This window comes from Teleopsis dalmanni, chromosome 1, assembly GCF_002237135.1.
Source record: "Teleopsis dalmanni isolate 2A chromosome 1, ASM223713v2, whole genome shotgun sequence".
Taxonomy (NCBI): domain Eukaryota; kingdom Metazoa; phylum Arthropoda; class Insecta; order Diptera; family Diopsidae; genus Teleopsis; species Teleopsis dalmanni.
In genome coordinates this window covers 119011583-119029268 of record NC_051846.1, presented here as the reverse complement: position 1 = coordinate 119029268, position 17686 = coordinate 119011583, and the positions used below count along the sequence as shown (strand labels likewise).

The window sequence follows — 17686 nt, the reverse complement described above, 5'->3', positions numbered from 1 at the left end:
TTTTTGTGGATTATTTTTTTGTTCTTATGATACTTTTGATTATTTTAAGATAAATATGTGGAAAAGTGTTAAGTTAATTTGTAAACTTTTTAATTTTTTTTATTTCAAAATTAAATCGTTTTTATTGTGCATTTAATAAACTTTTGTAACATTTTTTGGTTTTGCAAACACAATGTTAACGAACTGTGTTATAATAATAAGCAGTTTTTTTTATAGTAGAATCCATGGAATTGTGTTGTTGTCATTTTTGTGTAGTGGCGTATTGAGTGTTTGTATCTTACCGCACCGTGCGCACACATTTTTTAGCAGCAAGTTTCCTAGGGGATCGTTCAAGGTAGAACGAAGCGCTAATGTTTAGTACGAAAATAGTCAGTGTATGTGTATGTATGAAGTGTATTTACCAACTCAATTCGTATTGTGGACGGAAAAAATTTTCATGTTTTTTTAAGGATTTAAGAATATTTGCATTACGCGAATATCAAATATATTTTTCCAGAATAATAATGAATACAATTTTTTAGCTTCAACAATTTCAAAATACATAATTTAATTTAAAAAGTATACTAGAATATTTTAAAGTGTTGAGCAGATTTGTTACATCAGTCATCTACATGTGTAATTATCTCTTCCGTTGATTAAGCAATCCCTTAGCGCAGTGAGCCAAGACTATACACGATATACATATGTATTTACAGTGAACACTTAAAATCTTGAAACTGTTGTCAACGCAAGTATTTGGTATAAATGGGTACTAAGCAAATGTGTTTGCAATGCAATCGATATAAAACTTATGTTTGTATTGATAAACAAAATTGTGGACACAATAAGCAAGTATGAATTCATATATTTTATTAATAAAACAATACATTACATAATTCGGAATTTGTTAGTGTTTGCAATAACAAAACCAATGGATGAAGGTAAAATATTATTTTTACAACAAATGGAAGCAGAAGATTGTTTGCATTTGGTCAGTCTTTGTGTTTAGTTGCCTATAAGATCTAGAAATTAAAATAGGGAAGAATCAAAACAATTTCAAAGCTTCATATGTCTATATGCTTTTTCTAAACCAGATAATGACAAACTAAAATCAAGTAAACTTGTACATTATATATTAAATACATATATATATGGTGATATAACGTTTCAATTTATTTATTTATTAGTTATCATAATATATCCAAACAAAAATATGTGGTTTTCTCTTAGGTGCACAAAACCTTTGTCAAAATAAAAACTTCTAAAAACATCAGAATATAACAAAGAAGATTGGTTTAACAAATTTGGTACTGACCAATACGTAAATCGATTTTGAATCATCAAAAAATTGATCTCTATTTTAAAATAATTTTTTTTACACTTAATACATACATATTACAGTTAGTACATATGGACAATATATAAAGCATAACGTAATTTTTTTAACCAAATATTTTTAATACGAGTACACATAAAACGAGTAAACACATAACTTATATGAAATTCTTTGAAACTTAAAAGGATTTAAACAGGATATATAAGGACAAAAATAAAATTAAAGTTTTATATTATTTAGTATATAAATTATAAGAAGATTAAATTTTAGAATTGCTGTCTTATCTAAAATAGGTAAAATGTTTTATACTTTAAAGTTATAATTTCTTACAATAATGCTCGTAAAAATAAAATATTGAAAAATCTTTCGAATTATTTATTATTAAAGATCAATATTAATATTTTTCAGGAAGTGTATTCAAATTAAAAATTTATTTGCGCAATCGTTGAGCGTTTACCTAAATTTTTTGAAATATTGCTGATCAGAACTTAAAATATAGAAACTTTTCTCAGTGCATGTTTTATTTTAAAATTAGAGAAAATGTAAAAAATTTAGAATAAATATGTGATAATGGCTATGGTGACCAGTGTTCTAATATTTTGGCAAGCTCACGAGAATAATTTTTCGATGCAATCAAAATTATAAAAGTAGGAAACTCAGAAAAACTTGACTCTTACCAAAAATTTCAACGGAAAAACAGTCAACGTTCGCATTGTGCTTCATTGTCACTGCTTCATAAGTGCTTGAAATAATACTACAACAAAATAAATAGTTCAAATTCAAAAATAAATGATAACATTTTGGCATCTACTGTGGGTATTTCAATTCTACTGTTTTTGCTGCAATTTTTACCTGCCATAAAATTCGTATATGTTTAAAAAATATTCTGTTGCTATGCAAAAGTGCGAAAAGAGTGTATTTTACGAAATTAGTTGAGTTATATAAACAAAAATTCGACACTAAAAAATATAATATAGAAACAACATAACTTGTATTTAGAAGTAGTGTAAAAATTTTTATCCGTTTTTATTTGTAATATAAACTTATAAATATGTGAATGCAAATTGAATGTTTTGAAATGAAATAAAATAATTGCTACATTTGCAGTCAGAGTTTTAAGTTTAATATTTTTACGACAAAATTTGCAACTTAAAGAATTTACATTTTCTGCATTCAACCAAACTTTATAAACACTAAAATAATTATTATATTAAATTACATTTAAATACAAATTTTTATATTCGAATAAAAATCGTGAATAGCAGAATATGATGGATGTATCCCATGAACTAGGTTCTTTGCGATATGTTGTGGTAAGTAAAAAATTATGTTATAAAAAAAAAATTTATATGTATTATGTTTATAATAATGACTCGAGTCTCATTTATTGAAATGTCTTATAGACTTATCCACACGTCAATATAATAAGTTCTATACAGCTACCATTTGTTTTTATATTGCTAAGCTTAACAGGTATTAAAAACATCATTTCGAATGCAACTCCATAACGATATATTTTACGGAAAAAGTATTTAACAATGAAAGCTATTATAACAGGTATTGAGGTACATACATTTCACAATTTTATCAGTGGTCTTGGAATTATTTTTTATATATAATTATTCGTAAATAATTTTTTGAGAATGCAAGTACCAAGCTACCTGTTACTATTATAATAGATCTAATACTGGTTGTATGAACTTTATTGTATCTTTTTTATATTGTACATTGTTTATCATTTGATAATAGTTTATTTAGTGGTATAAGATACTAGTAATTTTAGCTTTATTATATATCATTTTAAATTTTTTGCATTATAAAGAAGTTTATAACAGGTCTATTATATATTTATATCAAGCCTACAGCTTTAGCCGTGTGCCGGCTAACTGCTTCTTATAAATATTAAAAAAATATAATTAATATTAAATTCAATTACGTATATAGTGATAGAAATCATGGGCGATTGCAATGTCTTTGACATCTGTCAAAGTCAAGTCTTTGTTTATAAAAAAGGTATTTTGAAAAAAGTTGTAGTTTGGACGCCGAAGAAAGAAGAAAAAAAACAGCAAAAATAGTTATTCAATAATCAATTATTCAATAGTGCAATAGGGCAAGTGCTTTGGTTAATGTCACTAATTAAATAAAAAAAAATGACAAAAAAAAAAAACTGGAACTAGAGCACTGAACGTTTGTGTAGCCTTGGCTACTTGTGGATAAACACGATAAGTCATCGCTTCTAATTTGACAGGCACGAGTTCTAAGCCTGGCACTTGCAGTCCAAACAAATTATATACGGACTATAAACTAATTATAAATTCGATTATTTCCTAAGACCACTGACGATGAGTATTTGGCTTATAAAATAATACTTAACAAGAATCACCACACTAAAATATAAATTACTAGATACCCCGTCAAACGTTGTTTTGCCGTATAAATTATTTCTAGTGATTTTTTTTTTAAATAAATGATAACGAATGTATTGTAGGTTTGTGGGGATGAGTTCTATGATAAAAAGAGTAATTGAGCGCTGTAGACGATGACCGCCGATAAAAACACCAACCATTTGTTTCCTTTATTCAATGTATTTCATTAAAGTAACAGACATATTCATTGTTTGATCTCTTAAAAGTTTAATTGAAAAAGTGATGTTTTATCCTAAATTATAAAAATGAAAAATAAAGTACATCAATATAAATTTCGAAGTGCAACACAGTGGAAGATATTTTTTACAGTCCATCGCAAATAATTAGCCAACGCAAATAAGCTTAATGGTTGGCCCACGCGAGAACATGCTACGTATAGTTGTCCGTGTGAAAAACATGGTGCGTTCAAATCTAACCCGTGAACAGACATCGTTTGAGCTTCCAACTTATTGATGGTCATTACGAATGCTAATCTAATAGAAAATTGAACGCGTTTGAATTCAATTGGCACGTCTGTGGGAATTATTGGAATTCGTGGCAGTAAAACATTTTCGTCTCAGAACTTGCCATTTAAAATGGTGGCTTCGATAAAGTTTTTCTTCGATTTTTTAATAACCAATTAAACTGATGGGTTAAAATTCCGAAATAAAATAACCCAAGTAGAATCCAACTTACAGTCGTAGAAGGTATGGTGGCATGTCTGGAAAATCCAGTGAGTCTAAAAATTTACAGCTTCGTTGACATCACAAACTGTATCTATCGACATTATATGATTCGTTTGGCATTGGCAGCAATGAACCTACTTTGTAATACACTTGGCCTTTGATTATAAACGCAGATTTATCGCAGTATTGTAAACTATTTTCGTTGCTCTGAACAGAGTCATTTGGAAGCATGAATTGAATATGCGAATGGACTTTACAAGCAGGTTAGAATCTTCATGCGTGCCGATGAGCTAGCTGTTCAATAGTTCTGGTGGTTTCTTAAAGCAAATAAACTAATAAATCGCTTTTTATTAAACACTTGAGCTTGTGAGCTCCCGGCTCGTGAGACCTCATGAGCAGCTCTTCAATATGAGCAACTTGAAGGCTCACGCTGGTGAGCAGCTCTTTAATATGAGCCAATTATGGGCTCACGCTCATGAGAAAATTTTGGGCTCACATAAGAATTGGGCTCTTGCTCCTGAGCCTGAGCTGCTCATGAGTGAGCAAATACACAGTTTTGGGTCCGAAGTATGTGCGTGTGAGATCAACATATTCAACAACCACACAATACCAAACTGTCGGTTGAAACACACTGTCAACACTCTGACTTGGATTCCATTGAATCACAAAAATCAATGGATTTATGCGACATCAACATCTTCACCAGCAACTGCAGTATGTAATAAGAAAATCATACCACTAAATCTAAAAGGTTCAATTCAGTGGGCCATACAAAGTGAAGTGTTTCCAGTCACCAGTAATTGTGACAGTAGAAGATATGGACACTGAAACCACGAAAACAGCACACGTAAGCGATAATTGTACTAACATCGTGAAGGTTCTAATAGTGAAGCTGACGAAGACGAAATATAAACAAGAAAAGAAAATAAGGAAAAATGGTTGTGAATATAATCTCGTCCCTACACTAGAAATCAGTTTTCGTCGGAAGTACTGAGGGAATGTAATGATCAATTTTTTTGTCTAAATAAAATTGATCTTACAGTAATAAAAACCTAGAGTAAACAAAATATTAAAATTATGGAATGGTGAATATTTCACTGATATTACCTAAAAACATCACGCCTAGCCCACAATAATGATTTCAACGGAATCCAGCTATTGTATAAATTGAAAAAAATGGTTATAGTCATGCAGTGGCACATAAAAAAAAATGAAATGAAATGAAGTTGATGATTTAATAATATTTAATGCATTTATTATAAGCTTACGTACCAAAACTCACATTAGCATATAAATTTAAAGTCAAATTTTGTAACAAAGTGAAGTTTACTAAAATAATTTATAAAGAGGATACAGACAAGGAATTTGTGGAACTCTGTGATCGGTGCCGTATAGTTTTCATTTCAAAGAAATATTTATTTTTCAAAGAAAGAAATTAAAAATTCAAAAAGTTTAAATTCACGACATTGGCATATTTAAATTCACAACATTGGCAAATATCAAATATACGGTTAAGACAATGGACTGTCAAATGGTAGCCATATTATTTAGGGAAAGAAAACCAGAACGGCAGAAAATCACCAAATGTTAAATTTCAAAAATTTATTTTTATTATCATTAGATTTGTCACATATAAATATATACATTTAAACAGGGAAAAAAATATTTATCCATTAACCATTTTTATTTATTGTGAAAGGCTGAACAGAGAAATAGTGCATTAAACTAGAATAATTTAATTGACTTCGTTTTTTTTATTCAGAGATAAATTTTATGCTATCAAATTGTTACAAAAAAAATTTTTTCTCAAAAAAAAAAATCAGAAATATATATATTCAGATAAGAGGTACTTGTTGAAACTTAGATTATAAAGTAAGGTATTAAATTTAGTTAAATCAACTGAGTTAAATTTTTTTTGTTTTTTTTTTTATCTTTTTAGTACCTTAATAAATTAGATATAAGTTCGTTTGCCGTTAATTTGTTTAAAAGAAAAATAAACTTTAATCAGAAAAACTTTATCCAGTCTTGTTGTTTTTTTTGTTTTTTTGTTTAATTAATAAATTATAATTTAACGTTTAGCAGTGAACAGCAGTGAGCGAATGACGTCATCACAACAGCTGCGGTGAGTACCTGTATTTTTTTCTGGTATGAATAAGTAAGTATTGGTTAAAGAGAAAAAAATTTAGAACAAAAATAGAGAGGAAAACAACATTAGACGACAAGGAATAGAAGTGCATCCCAAAATAAACATTAACATTTTTTTTTGCTTTCGATGCTAACGAAGAAAATATGGGATTTGTTGAAATTTGGTTTTTTTTTTATTATTAACAGATTTATATAATATATTATTTAGTACATACTTGTAGTTTTTTTATTACATTTAATAAACCTAATAATTTATTGGTCAATAAATGTCCGTTGAAATATCACTCGTGAAATTTTTGTTGTTTCCTCAATCATTTTCTTTTCTAGTCGAGGTCTTTTTTTATTTAATTAATTAGCATTTTTTCTGTGATTTGCTTTAAGTAAGTACAGCCATTAGCTTTTATCACAAACTACAGAAATTTAGAAATTTCAAAATTTCAGAAATTATTCAGGAAAATTGTAGTAACCAAGAAATTAGTTGTAATTCGATCTGACTCCAATTCTTTTTTTTTTTTGGTTCTGTATAGAAAAAACTAAGTGACAACAAAAAATTTTTTTGCAAAATACGTCTAACAACAACAATAAAAACAGGTTTTAATGCAATATGTACAAAAACTTTCGTTGTGTAAAAACTTTTGACTAGGGCTATATATGCTGTATTATTTAAAAATTAACAATCAATTACAACAAATAAATTAACTAAAATACCCTTGACCATGCATGCCAAACAATGAACTTGTTACAAACTGCAAGAATGCATTTTCTTGCAAACAAAATTTGACGCTTTTGTTTATATGTACAAACAAAAGCGTGTGACGAGTTTTGGGCATTGCATTGACAAAGTCATTTTTTTTACATTAAAATGTATTTCAAACAAATTATTTGATACAATATAAACAATTATTACAAGCAAAGTAATACAAACAAATAAATTTATACAATTCATATAATATAACATTTAACATTCTCCCCCGCGTTGAACGACAGTTCAACAATATAAATCCCTAGCTGTCAGGTAGTCAGTCCGACTATATGTTGATAAAGAATTCTCGCGACTGTCGACGTGGCATGGGTATAGGTGTCGTGAGGGTGGCTTCTTCATCGGATTGAATTTCAACATGTTTTTTCTGCAATTTCTTCTTCATCATGATTATGATTAATATCAGCCCTATAACGAGTGCAGCGTAAGCTATGGTGAAGCTGTGGTACTTGTGTGACTGAAATTGATTTGGAAGATCATTTATCTGGTATGACTGCAAAACCTTCTGCAATACTGTGAGCTCTTTCAGCTGTTGATCGTATTGGTTGTAGCATAATGTTGACAGTGTACTGTTGCTGCTGTAAGCATCTGATGTCTTCATAGGGGATTGTAGCCTTAATTCGGAGATTTTACCAAGACTACTGTATGAATATCTTGACGTGCTTGCAATTATTTGTTGTCCTTGCACGAAAACGAAGTTGTATTTAAGCACGCAGTCTGGAACGATCGTCAATAAGCCTGAACCTTTTAGATTTAGTGGTATGGTTTTCTTATTACATACTGCAGTTGCTGGTGAAGATGTTGATGTCGCATAAATCCATTGATTTTTGTGATTCAATGGAATCCAAGTCAGAGTGTTGACAGTGTGTTTCAACCGACAGTTTGGTATTGTGTGGTTGTTGAATATGTTGATCTCACATGCACATACTTCGGACCCAAAACTGTGTTGTATGCGGACGTTGGCACAAAGAAATTCCCCTTCCTTTATGGTCTCTTAAAGACTTAAATCGGATTTCATAAGAGGAAAATATTGATCATGATGCGTATTAATAGCCAAAATAGAACTGCATGAGTCAATTACTGCCATGGAGTCATTTAACCAGTTCGGAATTGGAATTAGTTTAAATAATTCAAATCGTTCAAAAAATGTTTAGTCAGGGGTAGTGTTATACTAAAAACTGCATGCTGCTGTGTGATTCAATATGTTTAAAGTGATTAACTGTGCTTGCACATGATGCGTTTGGTTTTATTTGTTGACAAGCTTGATGTAGCGACGTTATTCCTGTATTTAGAGCTGATGCTTTTGTCCAATAAAGACTTAAGTCGTAATAAACTAATAGATTTCATTCAGTAGTTGATATGGCAGCTATGCCCAGATTTTCAAAGTGAATACCCAATTTCGACCCAAACCTTTTATTATCAATTGGAGACCCTATTACTATTGGCAATATCAATAATAGTGTGAGTAATACAGAACAGTATAAGTTAGTCGGCAGTTTTTTACGTTTTGTCTTGGGCTCTTCATACGACTCTTTTTTATCTTCAATAATTACGTTGTCAGGAGGTATTTCGTGATCAGCTTCAGCCATTGTTGGTTGATCATCTATATTAACAGGCAGTACAGCTAATCGATGAATTGGGCGTTTAAAAATGCCTGTCGATGTTTTAACGTCAACTACTCGGATACGTTCATCTGTACCCTTGTACACATGTACAATTCGTCCCAAGGGCCACTGCATCACTGGGACGTTATCTTCTTTGATTATAACCATGTCTCCTAACTGTATGTTGGCAGATTGTGTTTTCCATTTGTTACGTTGTTGCAGTTCCATCAAATATTCGTTAGACCAGCGTTTCCAGAAATTATGTTTTAACTGGGAAACTAGGTTCCAACGTGACAATAACGTGTGTTTTTCTGGTTTCGATCGGCTGTCTACATGAGTTGTAAGAGCTTCTCCAATTAATAAGTGTCCTGGAGTTAATGCTGTCAAATCAGTTGGATCATTGGACATTGGAGTCAATGGTCGTGAATTTAATATCGCTTCAATTTCCACCACCACTGTTTCGAGTTCTTCATACGTCAATGATGCTGTTGAAACGCTGCGTAGTAACAAATATTTTGCGGACTTTACGGATGCTTCCCATAAACCGCCAAAGTGTGGAGCCCTTGGTGGAATAAAATGAAAATTTATTCCTGTAGTACTGCAAGCAGAGATTATTGCTTCTTGTCCTTCATTAGAATAAATGCTTTCTTCTAGTTCTGCTAACTGGTTTTTGGCGCCTACGAAGTTTGTTGCATTATCACTGTAAATATTCAAACAACGCCCTCGTCGACCTATGAATCGTTTTAATGCTCCAATGAAAGCATTTATTGATAAGTCGGTCACTAACTCGAGATGTACCGCCTTTGTGGTAAAGTAACAAAAGACAGCAATATATGCCTTTGTTGGCTTTTTGCCCCTCACCTTGTAGTGGATCCAAATTGGTTCGCAATAGTCTACTCCAGCATTAATGAAGGGTCTTGCAGGAGTCACTCTTGGTTCTGGTAGATTGTCCATAATTTGTTGGCATAGTTGCGGATGTGCTTTGTTGCATCGAATGCATCGCTGAACCGTCGCTCGTGCTATTGATTTACCTTTAATCGGCCAAAAACGTTGTTGTACTATACTCAATAGTGACTGCGGGCCACAGTGCTTGTTTTCTTCATGGACCATCACGAATAATAATTTTGCCAACGGATCGTTGTATGGAATCAGCATTGGATGTTTAGAATCGTATGGTAATGATGAGGCTTCTAAGCGTCCTCCTACTCTAAGAACATTTGCATTATCAATGAATAGACCAAAGTGCTGTCTGAACTAGATTTATCAACATTGCCTTTTTTCTTCAGTTGTTTGATTTTTTCATGAAAATCACTACCCTGAATGTGACATATTATAGTAATTAATTCTTGTGCTAAATCCTGTATATAAAATCTGCGTCATTGCATTGAGTTGCTACAGCTGCAATCTTTTTCTTCTCCAGATCAACTGGACCTTGCAATGATGATGAAAACCTTTGTGGCCATACTTCCTGCCTTCCATGCAAAAAGAACGGTCCTTGATAACACATCAGTTGGGTTGTCCTTTGACCTAACATGTCGCCACTGCTCACACAGAGTTAAAGTTTGATTTCTTGCCACCCTGTTAGCTACAAATGTTTGAAATGATGAGGACTGTGAATTGATCCAAGACAACACAATATCTGAATCAGTCCATAAAAATATTGGCTGGTCCTTTTCCTGAAGACCACTTTTGACTCTTGCTGAAAGTTCCGCTGCTAGGACTGCCGCACATAACTCAAGTCGCAGTAGCGTTTGTTTTCTGAGTGGTGCTACTATTGACTTTGCACATAATAGTCACACTATTATTCTACCGTCCTATAAAATTGCTCTGATATATGCTGCAGCACCATATGCCTTTTCAGATGCATCAGCAAAAATATGTAGCTGTGTTGATGATGGAACCTCGCCTCTGAAGATATGTCTTGCCACTTGAAGGTTTTCAAGAGTACTTAAATTTTCTCTAAATGTTGACCATGTTGTACGAAGATCTGTAGGAAGTGGTTCATCCCAAGATAATTTCAATTGCCATAAGTGTTGTATGAATATCTTTGCTTTCACTATTACACTATTTCACTATTAATAAATCAAGTGGGTCGAACAGTCTAGCTAAATCAGAACTTACGATTATCATTATTATTATATTATTATTATAAATCAGAACTGATTATTCCTGATTATTCCTTGAGAAATATTTTTCAAAAGTTGAGGATGGTTTGCGCTCCATTTCCGTAGATAAAAATGATGCTTCTTCAAAGTATGGATTAGTTGTCTTTGAGCTTCAATAGCCGTATTTAAACTATCTGATCCACAAAGCCAATCGTCAACGTAGAAATTGTCACACAGGATTTGAGCTTCTAATGGATAGTTCATCTTGTTTTCTAATGCTATCTTTTGCAGACATCTTGTTGCCAGATTAGGAGCTGCTCGAGTCCCATATGTAATTGTGTTTAGCTGATAATAACGAATCGTTGAATTTGGACTGCTTCTCCAAATGATAAGTTGACAGCGCCGATCTTCAAGATTGACGACACATTTTCTCGATATCTGTGGTGAAAACAAACCGTGGTCGCCTGAAACGGAGCAAAATTGAAAAGAGTTCGCTTTGAACTGTCGGTCCGTTATACATTAAATCATTCAACGAGTGTCCAGATATAGTATTAGCTGATGCATCAAAAACCACTCGAAATTTAGTAGTTGTACTATCTGGTTTTAGACCCAATCGTTCATACTCTTCCATAAACTGCACATATTGTTTCCGCAACACATCATTTTTTGATAGTAGTCGTTCAAGACTGATGAGCCTTCTCCAAGCTGTTTCTTAAGATTCGCCTAACGTCAATGTGTTTTCCAGAAACGGCTTTTGTATGAACGTTCTGAACAAAAGATTCGCATAATTTTTTTTCTTTGGATAATGTCCTCTCTGTTGTATTCACCTCATCCATTCGCCATAATCGTTCAATTGCATCTTCTAACGATGAATTATTATCAACAGCCTCCACGCCACCTCCAAAAACTGCACATAAAACGTTTGATGTGTCTGTATTTGATGCAACCTTGCCACTGACAATCCAGCCAAGTGTAGAATTTTGCAAGACTGGAAGCCCAGAAGCAACCGTGATTTTACCCTTTTTTAACACACTGAAATAGAACTCCGCACCGAGTAAAATATCAAATTTTCCTTGTTGGAAAATGTTGCATCTGCTAACTGAATGCTATTCGGGACCTTCCATTTGGAAATATCGTAGCTGGAACTTGGTTGAGGTGGAACTATGTTTGGAAGCACAAGCGCTTCGACTTCTATAGTGAACCTCGAGTTAATGTGAACCTCGAGTTTGATGTTAACGCGCTGCGTTGAATTTTTGTGCACCTTTCACATACCTTCTATGCACAATAACGATTTTGTTTTCGATATATTGAGCCTTTTGACAAGACGCTCAGAGACTATGTTCACTTGTGAACCAGAGTCTAGTAATGCTCGGACTTCACTTGTATTTCCATTAGCTGCAGTTATTTTGACTCTTGCAGTTGGCAAAAAAACATATTTACGATGACCTGTGGATGTGTTTGCTGTCGCTGTAGTAACTGCGGTATTGTACCCACTTGAAATAGGTTGCATGTTTTGTTTTGTCTGATTGTTAGTTTCCAAATGTAGCAACGTGTTATGCTTTTTATTACATTTGGTACAACTTCTTGATAAACATTTGTACATCACGAGATCATTCTTGAAACAGTTGAAACAGAGGTGTTGGTTTTTCACCCAATCCAATCGTTGCGAGGGCTCAAATTGCAGGATTTCACGGAAATGGTACAGTGGGTGCCTGTCTACATTGCACAGTTTGCAATTGTTGTTTCCTTTAGAAGCTGTTACAGCCGACGAATCTGATTTATTTCGGTCTGCTTTAGTTTTTATGGCCACCTTATCTTTTAGTTCTACAACTTTCATCAGTTGAAATTGTAGCTCTAAAAAGGCTAAAAACTCCTGAATGTTTTGTATCTCTTTTGGTTTTGGCAGAGATTGCTCATATCTAATGAGCATCGTTCGATCGAGTTTTTTTTATTAGTACCTGTAACAAAATTGGGTCCCAAAAAGTCGTTTGAACGTCAAGATTGTTCAGTGCTAAAAGACATTCTTTCGTTGTGTCATGTAAATTTTTAACTGCTGCCACAGTTGATGTGCCTGATGGCTGATTTAGAAGTTCATCGATTAACGTGGACGACAAGACCCTTTTATTATTATAACGGTCTTGCAGTAATGTCCAAGCTGCCGAATAATTGTCCTCCGTTATGCTGAAATGACATCAATTTTTCAGCTTCACCTGTCACATGTGATTTCAAATACTACATTTTTTGAGCAGCTGGCAATGGCTGTTTGTCTACTATTTGTGTAAATAAGTTAAAAAATTTCCTCTATTTTAAGTAATTCCCATTAAAACTTGGGTTTGATACCTTTGGCAATGGCAGTGAGGAACGCATATTTGTTTCTGCTACTGCTGCTTGTTTGTTTTGTAGTTGATCCAGTTTTATGGACAGCTCTATCTAACATTGTAGTACCAAATCTTCAATTTGGTAATATTCATCTTGGTTAAATCCTGACGATAGTGGATTTTCCAAGTTTTCCCACAGTTCATCATGCAAACATCCCAGTTGGTTCCACTGTTGCATGATCGTGTTTGATTTAATTCCGTAGTATTGAATTGGCTGTATGCCTTCGCTCTCTGACAAGCTCTCTACTAATCTTTTTGGAGCTGCCATTCGAGCAGTTATTTTCCTTATCAAACCATTTGTTGTAGCCACTAGTTGCGGCTGTGATACCATTTGGTTACTAGCACCTTCACCAAAATTGTCTGCTGCTTTGATTCGAAGGGCTTCTATCTTGAATATTTCAATATATTCATTTGTTACTTCTTTTATTTTATCACAGTAACAAGATGTAAAATACTCATCATCTGTTGGTTGATCGATGAGAGTTCTAAGCGTTGTGTCATTTTGTTCAAATCGTGTCCAGGCAACATTAAGCCTACGTAACCTTTCACTATAGTATGCGGATGCTTGCTTGCGTTCAGCCGAATCTCTTTTGAAATTCCTAACGAGTCGCTGAATTTCTTCGCACATCTCCTCCTGGGCATCTTGGAATTCATTAAGAGTTGCCATCGATGATCTGGAGTTTTTGCCAAATGTGCTACGAATGGTGAATGCTGAAACTTAACTGCTGAATGTTGATTGTTGCCTTCGTTGAACTTGAGTTAAAATTTTTGTAGTTCAAAATGTACTTTAAATGACGCTGATTGTTGACTGCTATGTTGACTATTGACCGCTGCTGCGTCAGACCAGTCCAGTGCTGCTGTCCGTTTCACGGGGTCACCAAAAAATGTACGATCAACGTTGATCACACATTTTGGTTTGATCGTGCAACTACATTTTCATTAAAATACGTTCCACTTTATTTTTTACATACATTCCAGAATGTGAACCAGAATGTGAACCAGATCAATTGTTGGTTCATCCCATTATTTTCGTTTTGCATGTAAAATTGAGCGGATCAGCTAATATATGTGAAAACTGATTCTCTTCCCACATTGGTTCCTAATATATTTTGAGATTCACTATTATACTTAAGTTAATCTGCATTTTTAATCCACCATTTACATTATACATTGGAGATTATTTTGATGTTTCTCTTGGTGTGGTTTGCTTCGTGTGCTTTATAAATTTCTGTAAATAAAGCATTTAAGTATAATTTTGTACAAAAAACTTGTAATATAATTTTAGTAAATAGTTTTATAATATAATAATAATTTAATAAATTTTAGTTATAATTATGTACAAAACTATTATAAAACAAATTTATTAAAAATTTACTCCAGCATTTTCAATATTTGTTTTGAATAGACTTTGACATATTTTTTGTAATTCCTCTAAGAACTTAAAAAAAAATTCTACGATATTAAACCATTTGCAAAGTTGCGCAGAAAAATAATTACCATTTCTTAGAAGATAAAAATTAATCTCGACCAACTGAGATGAACTTTTGTATGGAAAATCTGTGATTGAACAACTAGATTAGTACTTTGATATCGATTATTCCTTTAATCTACTTTTAATCTCACAATGTAGACTACAAAGTGAGCATCACGCGCTATTTAAGTGAAAAATGTAATAATTATCTAAGAATATAGTTAGTATTATACTCATAAAAATTTATTTAAATAAATCTCAAAATCAAAAATATATACATATTTAAAAAGTAAATAAGTAAATCTCTCAACATCCAGGATTCACCTTTATCTTCTAAGGTTGCTATGTTTAATAATCATGCAGAACAACATCAACAATCGCAATTAAGAAATCCATTCTCAGGCAGAAATGAACGATCCTCACCTAAGCCGTCGTTTTCAAAAGATGAATATGGCAAGTAAGTCAAGTCTTAAATACTCTATAGAAACAATTATTTTATTAAAATATTCATTTAATAATAAAAAAATTTTTTTAGACCCAAAGCTGGTAGTTTAACCGAAATGCGTGGACAAAAAGCTAATATGCATATTCTTAAGGAAATGGTCGAATTATGTCAGATTATAGACTCTGAAGGCTATAAAGTAACTGATGAGCCAAGCATGCGTGTCATTCCGTTTGGAGAATTATTTAACGTAGGATCAATATATTTTCAATTCTTATTGTAAAGAATACTCTAATTTTTTCAGATTTATAATTCAATTTCTGACAAAGTGGTAGGCATACTCTTGCGCGCACGTAAGCATAAACTAGTATCATTTGAAGGCGAAATATTATTTCAACGTCGTGATGATGATGTTCCAATATTTTTATTGAAACCGATTAAAGAAATATGTGATGATCTACATCTTAAAATTGAAGAAATAAAACGTGCGTCAAGTCCGGCACCTCAAGCAACTAGTGTGTTAATGGATAGATCAGGCATGAAATTATCCTGTAGCTCCAGAAACTCGGTATCTCCAAGTGCATCAACGGGAACCTCACCTGTTCGGAAGTTATTTGTTGCTGCAATAGATCCAGAGCTTGACAAAAATCATACAACTATCCATATATTTGCACCAGAAATGCTAGAGAATGCTAAAAAGCTTAATCCTGAATTAAATAATCATACCAAACCTGACGAACAAAGAAACGTGATCCCAAAACTTATAACTGAACAAAAAGTAAAAGCAGAGCATGATGTCGTGAGCGAGACAGAAATATTTGAATCTTTTACAGAAATTGAAAAAGAAAATTTGTTACTGAAAAAGCCGGATAAAACATTCATTGAAAAATTACCAACCGAAATAACTATAAATACTGAAATGCCAATAGTGATTATGGAAGCTACAGCCGAAAATGAACGCAGTTCTGAAATATTAACATTAAAAAATCCTTCTACCACTACTAAAAATTATTTACCTTAGTAAGTAGAAAATTGTAAACAATTTTTCTTTTAACCACATAAAAGAAACAAATACAGTCCTAAAAGAATGATTGTGCACATTGAAATAAAATTCACTATTTTAAGTTATAATCGCAAAAAGAATTTTTTTTGTTTAAATATAAAGATTTTGATGATCAATTTTCATTAATTAATATATTACGAATTTAAATATGACAAAAAATTCCAGCAGTTTGTTGTAAAATTAACGAAATATGCAACAAAAAACAAAGCATTTTTTGACTGTAAAGTAACTATTTGCACAACTGGAATGTTCGTATTATTTTGCATCATTTAAAGAACTGTGCAGACTGTCATTTTTGAGCGTCGTTCAAGAGAGAAAATTCATATGTTGTAAATTAAAAATTGTTATATATATATATATATATATATATATATATATATATATATATATATAAAATATCCAAAATGTTATGTATAAAAAATTGTTGATATCTCCAATATTTGATATAGGTTTTAAAACACATATTCCCACTTGTAAAAGTTTGTGGTTTACTATATTATGTAACCAAAAATTAAAGGGCGGGGGGTTTTGTTCGTTGAATTATTGTATGTCCAATATCAAAATAAAATTACCAACCTCTTATTTTCTCTTATTTCTTTACTTATCATTATTTATTAAGCATTTCCTTCTTGATCCTTGTTAACAGTCTTATTATTCTTTGTTACACATTTTTTGTTTTTTCAAACTTTAAGTTACAAATCTCTGTTTAAAACTATCGTGTTATCGACTATTCTCTTTATGTACGATTACGATTTTTAGCTTACTAACTAGATAAAAATTACAATAAGCAGCATAATATAGATGAAATTACAACAACCAATATAATCTATATGAAATTACAATATTAGATTAACACACAATATCTTAGCCGTATTGTAGAGATATTACCTCCTTAAGAGCTCAGACTGAACTGAAGTGAGCTGCTCGTGCCGTGGCACGCGACTTATATGTTTATTCACTTCATTGATAAAAAAAAAAAAATAATAATTTTAATTCACAAAACAAATTTTAATTTTTATTAAAATTTTATTTCCCAAAATATTTGTTGTTGATCCAAGATGTTTTACAAAATATTATTTTCCAACTTTAACTTCGGTTAAAGGTATCTTAAGACTGAGTTCTAAATACAAAATCAATATCTTATAACATATACTACTTACAATTCATAATTGGCGAAAGTGGATGAAAGGTAACAATAAAAATTTGGTAACCTGTTGACAAATGAGGGTAATTGCATTGTTTATGTTAAATGCTGATGCAGTTTGAGAAATGCTCAAATGCAATAGGTTTTGTGATATAAATTGCTATGAAT

The 17686-nt window shown here is 32.0% G+C and overlaps 1 protein-coding gene across 3 annotated transcripts; it reads left to right on the top strand.

The window, feature by feature from the left end:
- The first annotated feature begins 2409 nt into the window (after window positions 1–2409).
- LOC119668066 lies at window positions 2410–16442 on the top strand. Of its 3 annotated transcripts, XM_038077449.1 has the most exons (5): window positions 2610–2628; window positions 6486–6528; window positions 15187–15326; window positions 15405–15561; window positions 15616–16442. In XM_038077449.1, exons 3-5 carry the CDS (start codon window positions 15214–15216, stop codon window positions 16330–16332), a joined length of 987 nt encoding a protein of 328 aa, XP_037933377.1. In that variant the 5' UTR covers window positions 2610–2628; window positions 6486–6528; window positions 15187–15213; the 3' UTR covers window positions 16333–16442. The 3 variants fall into 3 exon arrangements, with proteins under 3 accessions (XP_037933376.1, XP_037933375.1, XP_037933377.1); XM_038077448.1 differs by lacking the exon at window positions 6486–6528 and having other exon boundaries at window positions 2410–2628; window positions 15208–15326; XM_038077447.1 differs by lacking the exon at window positions 6486–6528 and having other exon boundaries at window positions 2411–2628.
- Window positions 16443–17686: the final 1244 nt, after the last annotated feature.

Excerpts from the sequence above, each read along its gene's own strand:
- LOC119668066 (XM_038077447.1), top strand. The coding sequence starts at position 2,584 with ATGATGGATGTATCCCATGAACTAGGTTCTTTGCGATATGTTGTG. Across the intron at positions 2,629-15,186 it reads GTTCTTTGCGATATGTTGTG|GATTCACCTTTATCTTCTAA; the intron begins GTAAGTAAAAAA and ends CTCAACATCCAG. Across the intron at positions 15,562-15,615 it reads CGTTTGGAGAATTATTTAAC|ATTTATAATTCAATTTCTGA; the intron begins GTAGGATCAATA and ends TAATTTTTTCAG.